The 13,497-nt window shown below is 38.4% G+C and overlaps 1 protein-coding gene across 1 annotated transcript; it reads right to left on the bottom strand.

Annotated features, from left to right (window-relative positions):
* Window positions 1-5,225: 5,225 nt before the first annotated feature.
* Window positions 5,226-11,693, bottom strand: LOC117463805 (P2Y purinoceptor 3). Its single transcript, XM_034106268.2, has 2 exons — window positions 11,462-11,693; window positions 5,226-9,292 (listed from the first exon to the last, which is right to left on the bottom strand). The coding sequence occupies exon 2, from the start codon at window positions 9,172-9,174 to the stop codon at window positions 7,729-7,731; it is 1,446 nt and encodes a 481-aa protein (XP_033962159.1). The 5' UTR covers window positions 9,175-9,292; window positions 11,462-11,693; the 3' UTR covers window positions 5,226-7,728.
* Between the last annotated feature and the right edge of the window lie 1,804 nt (window positions 11,694-13,497).

Consider the following 13,497-nt stretch of genomic DNA (forward strand, 5'->3'; position numbering starts at 1 on the left):
GCACCAACTTTAAATAACCAGTACTAGTTTTGTGAAGCCTCTAACTTTAAACTGCTTTAAAATTAATTGGTAAAAACCTTTTTTAAATAGATTAATTGTTAGTTATTCATTATGCAAAACAACATCAGGTTGAAAATGTGGGGGTTTGCCGCCCTTCTCCGTTTTATATTATTGTAAACTGTATATCTTTGTCTTATTAATGTTCGCCGAACCAAACGAGAAAGCTGCACGTCACCTTCTGCTCCTGTAAACTGAGATGGGATTCTTACTTTTGACCATTTTCTGACTTTTGTACAAGGCATGAACAATTCCCAAAAAGTCAAATTAATAGATGATAAAAAGACTATTGTTTCTGCCCTAAACAGCTCAGCAGATTGCTATCTTTAAACAAATAAAAAGACACGTACAGAGCTATAATATGAAGGTTATCCGAACATGTTGGTAAACATGGCACATTTAGGTTAATAAATATATCTTAATCGAATATAAAAAAGGCAAGTTTATATTTTCGAATGAACATAGTGTTTCAGTAAGAGCTAAATTCCACTTTCAACAATGTATAGTCTAATTTTCAGTGCACACTGTTCCTTTAATTTTTGTAGAAGAATTATGAGAATCCTCTATATTAGTCCTTTTGTTAAATCATTTTGAGCCAAATCAGTAGCACCTACATGAATATGACGTGGTACTTAAATAAGTAATCAGACAGTTTACAGAAAATAGACGGAAAAAATAAACTCAAGAAAAATCTCAATAAATTCACTAAGGTTTTCAGATGCTACCACTTTTTCTGGACTGTTTTCGTATTCAATTGCACTTTGAGGTTTTTGGATTGTTTCCCAGACTAAGAAAGCTATATGAGAAGATATCCCTTTTTTCTCGTCTAAGGTGTGACGAGCAAAGTGTTCACTTCCAAAAAATTAATTTATAAAAATGGTATCGAAGCGGCCCTTGCTATTTTACTTCTATTTAAGCACCTGTTATAGCCAATCAATCTGTATTTATCTCAAAATAAGTCAACTTTACCAGAAATAAAGTTCTTCGTATTAAGACGAGGTTCAGTTGACTCCCCTTTCCTTAGATATTTCCAAAAAAGTATACCCAAACTTTTAAATTCATATTTCTTTTCCAGAATGTTCAAGACATTATATGATTGTCCTCCCTATACTTAAATGTAGGGCTAATGTTTGTATATTTGATCCCATAGTGAGACTGCTGGTAAGATGAAAAACAGCTGTCTAAACTAAATGATTGATTATGAGAGGGCCAGGGGAATTGACTTATTAATGCATTCTCATATGAGAGACCCTCAAAACAGGTACAAATTACTTAAATGACGATTACTTTACTTTTACTATTTGATGTGAAAAATGTGTCTGTCTATAAATGTAAAAACTGCCTGCACTGTGCATTGTTAAAGTTACTATTATGTTATAGGTTTAGTTTATAATAGTTCAAATAAAATGTGCTGGTATTTTTTTTTACACTTTGCTGAAACATTACACTTAGTTCAACGAAACACCCAGCTCTTTATATGGCATACACCACATTCTAGCATGTTCGTGAGGGACTATTTTGTTGGTAGTCGTGCCAAAATTATATTTAACGATATAATGTGGTAATAATTAATACAAATAAAAACACTTAGTTGGTTATTATATACTTTAATGTATATTTAGTTGACTGCACCTGTAACATTGTCGCTAACGAGTTGTATGAATCGGTGGTAATGGGTCGGACTGTCGACAGTCTGCTCACACTGTACTGACAGATGACAGACAGCGCGAGCCCTCGGGAAACTGCTGAGTCACTTTTCCTCCCCCCTAAAAACGACGAGTTCGCTCTCGTTTTTTTCTTCTTCAAACTGTAAACTGGATTAAACTCGCTTTGCCTCGGAAGGACTGCATTTCGAGAAATACTTCGTTTTAATTAAAGTGTTATTTTAAAGCCTATTTAGTCAGGCAGGAGTGGGTTGGGGTCTTTGGGGAGGGGGCTATGACTGGGGGAGTGTCCGCTTGCTTAACTTACTCCACTAAAACTCTTTTGTAAAGAAATATAAAACAATTCCTTCCATGTAAATGTTTGACCGTTTGTAAAAACGAGCTAAAGACTTTTTCAAACAGACTTGCCTCGATGTAGAAAGGTATAAATGCGCAGCGGAAGAAATAGAGCCACGTAAAGCTTTGTTTGTAATGCGACACAGCCTTTGTTTTAAACAGCAGCTCATTATTTCCCACTAAGCAGGAGGTTACACAACGGCTTCACTGTAGTAACACCAAAACCACTCAAAGGAGCGTTCTTTCTTAAAAAATATGAGAAGGAAGACAAGTATATTGCCTAACCATATATTAATAAAAACTCAAAAGTATCTCGGATAAAATAAAATAAAAATATAAAAAATATTTGACTGAATTCCTTACCTTCCGAAGAAGAAACATGCCCAACAGCGAAATGATGTTAAAATATTCCTCGATTTACACTAAATTATGAAAAGAGGAATTAAGTGAATGTATTTGAAGCCGGACTCTCATTCTGTGTCAGTGGAGGATTTGAAAGTGGCGCCAACCGCTCTGCTCCTTTGCTCCCCACACTCCGTCACACACACAAAAAATAAATAGAAATTCAAACGAGCGCGCAGCAATATTTTGCAAGTATCAAATTGTGCCCATGGACCAGCACGATCGATCCCCGTTGTTACTTTTGAATAATATCGCTCCTGTGATTTTTATTTATTTTTTATGTTAAATTAAAATAACCGTCACAGGCTTTTCAGGGCCGCGGTGCAGGACGGGAGATTGTGCAAGGCGGTTGTGTTTTGAATTTCTAACCGGCCTGAGAAGAGGAGGGCAGTGTCTCCCCCTGCAGGGGCTGTGTGTGTGTGTGTGTGTGTGTGTGTGTGTGTGTGTGTGTGTGTGTGTGTGTGTGTGTGTGTGTGTGTGTGTGTGTGTGTGTGTGTGTGTGTGTGTGTGTGTGTGTGTGTGTGACTATCAATTCAAACGTTATACATATGCATACTTACCATTGAAGCATAGATTGTATGTATATATACATTTAACAAAAAGTACTTAAACTCTACTTGCTAACTTTGAGGCGTAGAGTTAGCTGTAAATAGCAGGCCTCTACTAGAAAGCATGACAGTTGACAAGAAAGCAGTATAGTTCTTACATTGTAGCTCCACTTTTTGTTTTTTAAATATGACCAAACAGCCGCATTTTCAAATCAATATTGGTACAAAAGTATTCAAAGTCTGCATTTCCACTCTCGTTTTTGAAACATAGTAACTGGTTTCTGAATTTGCCACATCAGCAAAAAAAAGAAAAGATGACCTCACAGTTTCTTCAAACTCAAGTAGCTACTTGGGATTTTGTGACTGTGTTGTAGCTAACTACTTCTCTTAGCCTTACTGTACATTACAAAATAAAATATGTTAACCACCTTGTGTTCATTTTAATTAAATAGAAAATAAATGCAAACAAATACATGATTGAAACATTGAAACATCTTGAATTAAAGCATACAACGTCTATTATGAACATTAATGTAACAAACCCAAACGTTTTCAATATTTAATTTAACTTAAATTTCTTGTAAAAACAAAAAGGAAACTGTGTATTTCAATTGTTTAAGTAACAATCGAGTGGTAGAGAATAAGCATTTATTTATTAATGACGTTGGTTGTAGATTGTTTTGTTAGATCAGTAAGTTCTTATAAAGTGGCCTGGTAAATACCCTTTTTTACCAGCAGAGGGCACCAGAAACAAGAGTGCAAAAATGAATAATGGTAAATCGGAGTTATATCCAAAATGAATATTATAAACCACAGTAAGGGAAGGATATTCTTATTCGAATAACAGTGTTTGGATAATAAAGACACAATGCACAATCAGATTTACTCATTCAAGCAGACTTAACCCTTCATAACACAGGAAAAACTCAACAAGAACTCAATGGTTTACACTGCATGCATATTTCATTATAAGACTTGCTCATTGATATCCTCCTGGGACCCGAGAAAAAAAAGTGTCTTCCAATTTCCTTTTTTTTGTGATTTCCTACCTATTTAGGGTTAAAAAACATCATGCAATTTAGACTTTTTATTTAATTTTATTTAAAAAATGTTACAGTATGTCCACTGTAGAGGACGTCGGGACCATATTAGTTTGAAAAGACAGCCAAAATTAACAGATGGACTATGTAACGTATTATGGTTATAGAGTTATATTAATACAATAATACATTCACCTTTATTTAAAACATGAATAAGTAATTGATCTGAACATTGCTGTTTATTTGGTCAATACAAAACTAGCTTGTTTTTTGGTGAATCTTTCCAGATCTTCAAATACTTTGTAGTTAATGTCGTCGGAAAGTACCTCATTGACTCCAGTCAGCACGGGCTGTAGGGTCATCTTGACTAGTTTTATGGATGTGGTCTCCATTTGACCATGCTCATAGAAACAAATCTTGCATTCCTGAGGCAATTCTCATTTTTCATGGCTCCACTTAAAATAAAAACAACAATAAGACATACGTGCTACTCTTGGCCCACAGGGGGCCATGTCTTTCCAGCTCGTCCCTATCTGTCTCTCTGTCTGTATCTGTGCGCTCATGGAGCATCCTGCATCTTTCCCCCCTTCTTCTTCACCCTCCCAGGTGTGAAAGCCTCATCTCTCTCATCATCTGAGAGCTCTAAATCTTAATCTCCCTGAACTATCTGGTACAGAAAATGTCTGCTTCAGTTCCGTCTCCTGCAACAATATTGAGTCATAAAGTCCATGAAGATAGTCCTGACGTCCACTAGAATGGACATTTATAAAAGGGCTGTTATTTGAAAACTTGAATTATTGAATTGCTTTCAGGACTAATTATATAGTTCCTCACATGTTAACAAACAAGAACATATATGATTTTCATGGTAAAAATGACAATTATTCAACAATATTTCCTCCAGGATTGATAGAGTAGCTCAAAAGAGTAAAAGGAGATGCATGTTAACAAAATGTCCACTACAGTGGACATTTTCAATGGGCTGCGTCAGGAGGATATGATATAATTGGTAAAGCAAGTGTATCTCTGACTGTATAGTCAAATCGAACTAAATGCTTAATTATATTGGAAGAGGTAAGAATTTGAGATCAAATTGTACCATACTGTCAGTATCTCCAGTGTTTACTGCTTCATTTCATAGTGCCACCAAACAAGTAAACTGTCAATCTCTATAACACTTCAGTTAAAGTCAGGTCTAGATTTATTTAAAAGCATTATCACACAAAAGTGTATCATATTTACAGAAAAACAATATTAGAAAAGGTACTAAACTGCATTAATAGTTCATTTAGAGAATATAAGTGCATGTAGAATAAGATAGTGATACATAATAACATCAACACGTTTTACAATGGTAAAGACAAAACAAAAAGGTATGGACTATGGAAGGAAAAGGCTCTGAATGCATGATAAATCATCCAGACAACTAAAATAGACAGGTGCAGCTAGGTTTGTGGAACGGTATCGAATGTAAAGATGGATTTTAGCAGCAGTGTTTTTGAACAACTTTAAGGCTTTCCCCAGATATCAGAAAAAGTCTGGACAAGAGACAATTTCAAAAAAACTTGACTGGACGAATCACAAATCAATTATTTCATTCATGAAAGCAAATTATAAATGATGTCGGTTGCAGAAGTGGTGAAATACGTACTAATTAGGTTGTTTAAATAAGTTTAAAGGATTAAGAATTATAATTAGCATGTCATCATAACGAGTGGAAAGATGGGACAGCTGGGTATAACCAAGCTCACTGGCAGTCTGTATTTTAAGGAAAACCATGGTGTTACACTCACTTGTGCGCAAAAATATCTTTATCTTAAAATACCGTTGAGGTACGGGTTCACTGAAATGGCAAGCGTTACTGTGAATTATGAGGTAAATGGGTCGCTTTTTCTCATACAGAATTAGTGTCATTAGTGTAGAGTGAATCTCCTACATTACATTTGGTTTTACAATCTCAAAGGTTCTCTGCGGCTTTCACACCAGCGCTTTTCCCTTTCTAGCTCCGAGCGGGAGCTTTTCTGATTCAGCTCCGGTTTCCCTTTTCAGCTCCCGCTCTGTTCACACCGCCCACTGGCGCCCCAGAGCTGCCCCTGCTACGTCATGACGTCACCGTTTACATCGCTGATTTGCTCCCCAACGGTAGCCATTACAGCCCTCACAACAACGGGGAACTGCGTCGGGGTCGATGATCGTGTTGCTTTTAATCACACGAAGCCAGAATAAATTGAATAACGACTTCTCCAACCTTATACTTTGCTCCAGAGTGCTGTGGTTCATTGTTTATTAATGTGTTTCTGCAGCATTTACCGACCGCTGCAGTGCTGCTCTTCCACGGGAGTTTATTCTCCCGTTAGCTCCCGGTTAGCTCACACTGCAGCGGCCGCTCTAAAGTATTCACTGTCCGACTCACACAAGCAGCTGATGCATATCCCCAGTTCCCCTTAGCCTAAGTGAATGTGTGTCAGTCTGAATTGACGCTGTTTGGTATCACAACGCTGTTATGAAAGTTTCTCTGGTATAAAACGGGTGATGTTAGCATAGCAACCGAAGCTAAACTGACTACTTGCATCCGATAGCTGCAATAATACAAAACAACACGTCTGCCTCTCTCCACAGTGATCGATAACAGTGAACGGATGGTCAAAGTAAGGTACGAATAAACAGAATCACACGAAGCCTGGTTAGTGTTGCCTGACTTTATAAAGTGTGTTTATAGGCACTACTGCTTGTAGGCAGGCATAACAGTCGACCCATGTTCAGGGGAGGTGGGTTTAGTTTCTTGCACACCTCGACGTAAGAGAGACGTAAGCGACGCCACCTCTTAGCTCCGAAGCTCTTGCCTCTAGACCAACAATTTTTTGGAGCTGGAAGTGAACCCGATTCCGGAGCTAAGTGCCGGCGCCGCCGCGGTGTGAACAGGAAAAACCGGCGCTTTTCAGGCTCTAGCTCCGAGCAGGAGCTGAAAAAGCGCTGCTGTGAAAGGGGCATTTATGAAGGGGAGGGTTAAAGGTGAAGGTAACTGCACCAACAGAATGGCAACAGAATACTCACAAAACACTTACATAGGAATGTCACACCACAACAACAGCTTGCCCAACACATTTCCATGACAGCATCTGAAACCAAACAACTTTCGACCACAACCATATTTGTAACTTCCTCAAAACTGCAAACCAACGTGCACACCCCCTGTAAAATAGGAACTGGCAAGGCATGAAAAGGTGTGAACGTGTGTTTGAATGTCTCTCTCAAGCTCTACACTCTGTCAATTGCTGTGTACTTCATGCAACCCCCTGAATTCCATGCTGGAGAGACTTTCTTTAAGTGTGCACCAATATTCCCATGTGACTGCTATTTGCTCCTTGTCTCTCTCTTGTAACAGAACCAGTAGAAACACTTTTCTCTTTAGACATGGTTTGATTTCATATTGTGCAATACACTTTCTAGGTTCTTCCCAATATAGTTTCTAAAACGCAGATTACAGTCTTGCCTACATGCTGCATCTACACTGGGTAACGTCAAACCTGTAGCAGATCAGCATTTGGCGCATACAATTAAACATAGAAGGCATATTAGAATTCTTGCTTGGGTCTTCTTATAAAGTATATTATATATTTTAAAAGTAAAAATCATCTACAGTGCATCTACAATTATTGATTTAATTCCCCATGAAAACACTCACTCAATTATATATCTGATTTTCGCTCTGTTTATGTATGATGGACTGTTGTGAAATTCTTTATTCTGCTTATTGTCAATTCTGTCTTCCAGCCTTCCCTCCTCTGTGTGCTCTCTTTTTCCCATCACCCTCAGGGGCAATAGGAGTCCACCATGATGATGAGTGTTGGTGTTGACCGCCGGGCAACAGTGACTTCCCCCCTTGTCTTTAGTAAGGAAGTAAAGGAGGGCGTTCAGCCATGCGTTGAATGAGGCCAAAGGCCTAGTGATCTTGTAGCACATGGAGACCATGGTCATGGTGTGGCAGGGGACTCCCTTGGTTACTTTCAGCAGGAGGAAGATGGTTCTCGTAACATGAAAAGGGAAGAAACACAGAGCAAAGAGGAGGGTAATGGTGATGATGGTCCTGATAGATTTCCGTCTGCGATTGGCATAAGGGGAGTGGGCACCAAGGAACATTGAAGTCCCTTCACCTCTTCCAAATGTCCTCGACAGTCCATTGCTTCCTCTTTTTCCTCTGGCAACTGTTGAAAGGCTGCTTCTCTCTATCCCACCATTTCCTCTCTCTCGCCGATCTCTGAAGGACGAAGGTTGTGAATGCAGAGTCCTAAATATGGTCAGAACAACGTGAGAGTAACACCAAGCAATTATGGAAAAAGGCAGAAAAAATCCCAGCAAATGGAGAATCATGCCATAGGGCACGTAATCAGGGAACTCCTTATCGATGGCGTCGTCCCAACAGTTCTGGTACTCCTCGATGACCCCTCCCATGTTACTATTGCTGGCATTACCATTCATGGATGACACTTCGTGGCTTGGGTTGTCAATACCAGTTGCATTGCCGCCAAGCCCTCCAAATCTTGTCACATGACCAGTCTGAGCAAATCGGAAGATAGGGCAGGTCAAGGCAAACACTACCACCCAAACTACGACACAAGTGGACTTGACAGCTTTCTTGGTCTCTAGTGTGATGACTTTCATTGGGTGGCAGATACCGAAGTACCTGTGGACAGATATACAAGTGAGGAAGAAGATGGAGCAGTACAGGTTAAAGTAGAAGAGAAAACGGACCAGGCGGCACATGAAGTCCCCAAAGACCCATCGGTCATGCATGACGTAACTAGCCACGAGGAATGGCAGTGACAGGCCATACATGAAGTCTGTGGAGGCCAGGTTCACCATGTAGATCAGGGACGCATTCCAACGCTTGGTCCGGCGGAAGGAACGGTAGAGGATGATAGAATTTAGGGAAATGCTGAAGAGGAATGTGAAAGAGTAACAAATGGGAAGGAAGATGTACTTGTAGGACTCGTCTATGCTGCAAGATGGAGGTGGGGTGGTGCTGGAGGAAGAGGAGGAGTTGAGTAAGTCATTGAGTACTGAGGTACTGATGTTGGGAGGATCTCCACTTCTGGATGGCATTGTGAGGAGTGAAGAGATGTTCATGGAAGGGAGAAGCTGATCAAGACGGTGTCTGGTACACTTTGGGATCTGTCAATCCTCTCTGACATTATTATACTCTTTTGGTAGTTCTGGATGATCAGTTGGTCAATTCCATGGATACCTAGAGATAAAAACACAAATTAGTAATCCATCTTTACCGTTTTAGGATCTTAGATCATGAATAGTATTTATTTTCCAACTGAGACCCTACCGCCCTCCCCCCTTTTGAGTAAGGCCTTTGCACAATCTGTTTGACCTCCTGCTGTACACTGTTGATTCTTAGTGCTTGTTTGCCTTCCTGTGTACAAGGGTATGCTGCTGATTCAGTCTCTTCTCACCCCATTAACTCAGCAATAAGTAACCACACTTCCCCTAGATGTCTCCATGCACCCTTCTGTACATTGGTCCTGCTGTCACCCCCCTGACTATTTACTATAACTCATCAGTGCTGTCGTAGATGCTTCCTGTCTCAGTTTATGCATTTATTTCTGGGTTACTGTAATGAACATGTTGCTGAGCTTCCAACACAGGTGTTAAATAATCTGCGGTTGATTCAGAATGCTATAAAATCGTTGAATGGACTTGATCAAGTAATGGTGCCTTCAGTCATTATGGTATTCTTCAGTCTGCTAAAACTGCGCACTCTTTACAAAAGCAGACCAAAACATGTATTGACAATGATGCGTATCTTGTTCCCTTTTTATTGTACTATCTTGTCCTAATAAAAGGCTATACTTTTTGTAACTTGTCTTGTATCATTTTTAACCTATTTTTCTATCATTTTAAGGCATATTTGGTGAACACCTGTTGTATGAATGATGTGCGACACATGATCAATTAGGCTAAGCTCTCTTTCACCATCATTATTAGGATCAGTGCGCAGGCAGGTGGTGCAACTACGCCTGTTTGTGTAAGTGAGCCACCCGCATGTTATACTACCAATTCACCTCAGAGTTCAACTAAATAAGGGTAATGTGTCAACCAGTACCATGACATATTAACAGTACAACACCATACTTTAAGATGTGAAAGGTCTAAAGCCTGTACCCTAAACATGATCCCACAACCTGAGACAGGTAATGATTCTGAGCTAAAAAAACAGTATTACATTACAGACCTGCTTCCTGGTGTGTAACTGTAAATGATTAATGAAATGGGCCCCTATTAATATTTTAGACAAGCATTTACCAGTTTAATAAACCAGGATCTTGAACTACAACATTTTTGAATGCATAGTTTTCAATGTTGGGATGTTTAGAAGACTTTATATAATTGCTTGAGTTGCACAATATATCAGTAGATATTAGGTTTGGCCTCCATTTTGATCACCGACAAAATCATACAATAATGCATCGCATTCACATTAGAGAAAATGAATGGAAGTCAATAGGTGTTTTGTGTGTTCTAGCCAATTTACTAGTAACAAAGTAACAATAAATACATCAATTGCATAACAGCTAACCTTTTAGCAATAAGCATGTTTTTTAGAAAGGTGAATACATCGTTTTATTCCTTTCCATGTCTCCAATGACTTCCATACATTTCGATGTCAGATCTGCTTTACACTGTAATGGATTGCACTATTTAAGCTTGTTTTAAGAGTCTGTTAATAGATTTATTTCACACAGAAATAAATGGATGCTTGAAATGGTGGTACCACAAATCACAATATTACATTTGTCAGGAATTGTCAAGGTCTTTAAAATCCTCTCTTTAATTGAGTATGAAAATATGTTGATCTCCTTGAGAAAGGTGTGAAGCTTAAACGTTTTATTTAAGTGTTATGTTCTACACAGAGGTTACATTTGAAAGGCGATCACATATTGCTGCTATGGAAATGCACAAGTGGAAAAAGGAAAGTTATTCAACTGTAGTTGAATAACGTTTTAAATACAAGTAAATACATTTCTATGATATTTTGGCCTGATATTAATGTTTTGATGAGTTCAAATCTCTGGGAATGGATGTTCTTCTTTTCTGGACTGCATGGCAAAATTAAAGAGGTTGTTTTCCAGGAGCAGCTAATAGCTTCTGGGAAATCCCTCTCCAGCCTAACGCATCATCTGCCTCTAAATCGATATATTTAATCTCATTAAGAAATGTTCAGAGGCAAGTTTTTAACGTAATTAAAGTTAGTAACAACTATACTAATCTTTCAAAATGGTTTTAGTTTTCTCAGGCCTAAAATAACCTGTGTCTCGAGAGATGCATTAGTGTTTGTGTAAAGGGACCTGCACCAAACTCATAAATACCTGCATCACTGCAATCTGCTGTTGGACAAAGAGCTTACCTCAGACGGCGATGACTTTCACTCCATATGGCTCCTTTCCCTGGGGACAATCGGAAAAAACAGGAAAGTACGAAAACATCCAAAAGCTGTTGACTGTATGTCAACGGCTTCAAAACACCTTTTCCTGGTTATTTCAAACAGCTGATGAGCAGTGGTCAGTGGTTTGGTGATCTGTGACCTTGACAGTTGGACCTCTTCAGCTTTCACCTTTTTCTGCTGCTTCTCTGAACAGTACAGGCAGTTTCTATGGTAATTCAGTCCCGCCCCCTGTCCCTCACTGTGTGTCATCCAATTCTTCTTCCCCACTTCACCTTTGTGTGTGTGTGTGTGTGTGTGTGTGTGACGTGTGTGTGTGCGTCCCTTCTCACCTGTTGAGCTGAGCTGGATGTTTTTCAGTCGCGGCTGATGACCCTGAGGACACAGATGAATGGGAATCACCAATGCATGTCCATTTAGGTAGGCGTTCAGTATTCACACTCTGTATACTTATACTGATCTTGAATTATACACTCTTTGAATTTGTTGGAGTGACCAATAGCGACTCCATTACCCAAACTTTCCTCCCAAAAAAAATAAAATACACTGTAGCCCAATATATATAAAAAAAATAAAAAATTCACAGCCAAAATCTATTTTCAATTATTATCATAATGAGAAAAAAACACAATACAAAATCTACTCACAGAGCCAGATGTAAGAATCTTAAAAATCTTTGATGATCAAAAACATTCTCTAATTGGATCCGTATTTCAACATAACACTGACATGTCTCAAAAGCAGAAACACAAGTACACACACAAAAAGTGGTTCCATCACTTCAGAGGAAATTCAACTTCACATACCTTACCCTCACTTAACCTTAAATGAAGTATTCCTATCAGAATGTAAGGATTTACATTATGGGGACCTGTCCCCCAAAAGGAACGTGTGTCCCCACAATGTGACATACACACACACACCCAAGCAGATACACTTGCTCAGCGTAAAGAATCTGCTCACACGTTGTTCTCTGAAACTGATTTTTTTTTTTGTTGACCTGACTAATACTTTATTTAAAAAGGCGCAATCCATGATCAAATGTAAACAAAATAGTTGAACCAGTATCAAAATGAATAACACAGTATTAGATCGTGCAATCAATCAATGATTTCTCAATACACAGATTAATACATGACTGGGTGACAGGATTAATGTTTTTCTATGAAAATAGAACAAGAATGTTAACAGGATCCTGTTTTTTTAGCAAATTGACATGCATAAAAACAATGTAAACACTGAGTACAAGAATGAGACTGGAATTAAATAAATGAATTTCTGTTTCCAAAATAATGAAAGGGAGTGATGTCCACCCACATCTATTAAAGCCTGACCCTACGCTGACTCAGCTGTTGGGGGCCAACAGATTCTAACTGCGTCCTTAGAAACTTGAAATACCAGCCATGTGGTCCACAATATTGGTACTTTGTATAGAAGCAGAAATATGCTGCTGATATAAAAAAATTGCTGGTTTCTTGTGGGGTAAACATTAGCTGTACTATAATTGTTCCCATGGCAAATTCAACATAATACATTTGTTTAAATTAAATAGCTTCTACTTTGTTAATATGTTTTGTTCTGTTAGGCTAAGGTGAATGTTCACTTGTGAAGCACATCATGAAATAGCTGCTGTGTGTACTCAAAGTCTTTTTTATGGTAGTTTAACAGCGACAACAAAACAAAACATCAAAAACTTGTGCCAAAACCGTCCCAAAACTAGTTGGATTAAAAGAATATTAAAATATCTTACCTTAAAGACAAGCACTTAAAAATGCGTTTCATTTGATGTACATTAGACCACATTTAGTTCTTTATTAAGTCCCCTTAAAAAGCCTACTCAAAGATTTAAAAACTTTCAGAAAAAAAAAAAATCCAGAAAACACGACAACACAAAATAAAGACATTGTTCGGTTTGCAGAACTAGCAGCTTCATAACAAAAGTCCCTTTTGAATTGCAGTTTTTAGAAAAACATTTATCGTTGATGAAAGAGCACCCTCAT

This window comes from Pseudochaenichthys georgianus, chromosome 18 (genome assembly GCF_902827115.2).
Source record: "Pseudochaenichthys georgianus chromosome 18, fPseGeo1.2, whole genome shotgun sequence".
Lineage (NCBI taxonomy): Eukaryota > Metazoa > Chordata > Actinopteri > Perciformes > Channichthyidae > Pseudochaenichthys > Pseudochaenichthys georgianus.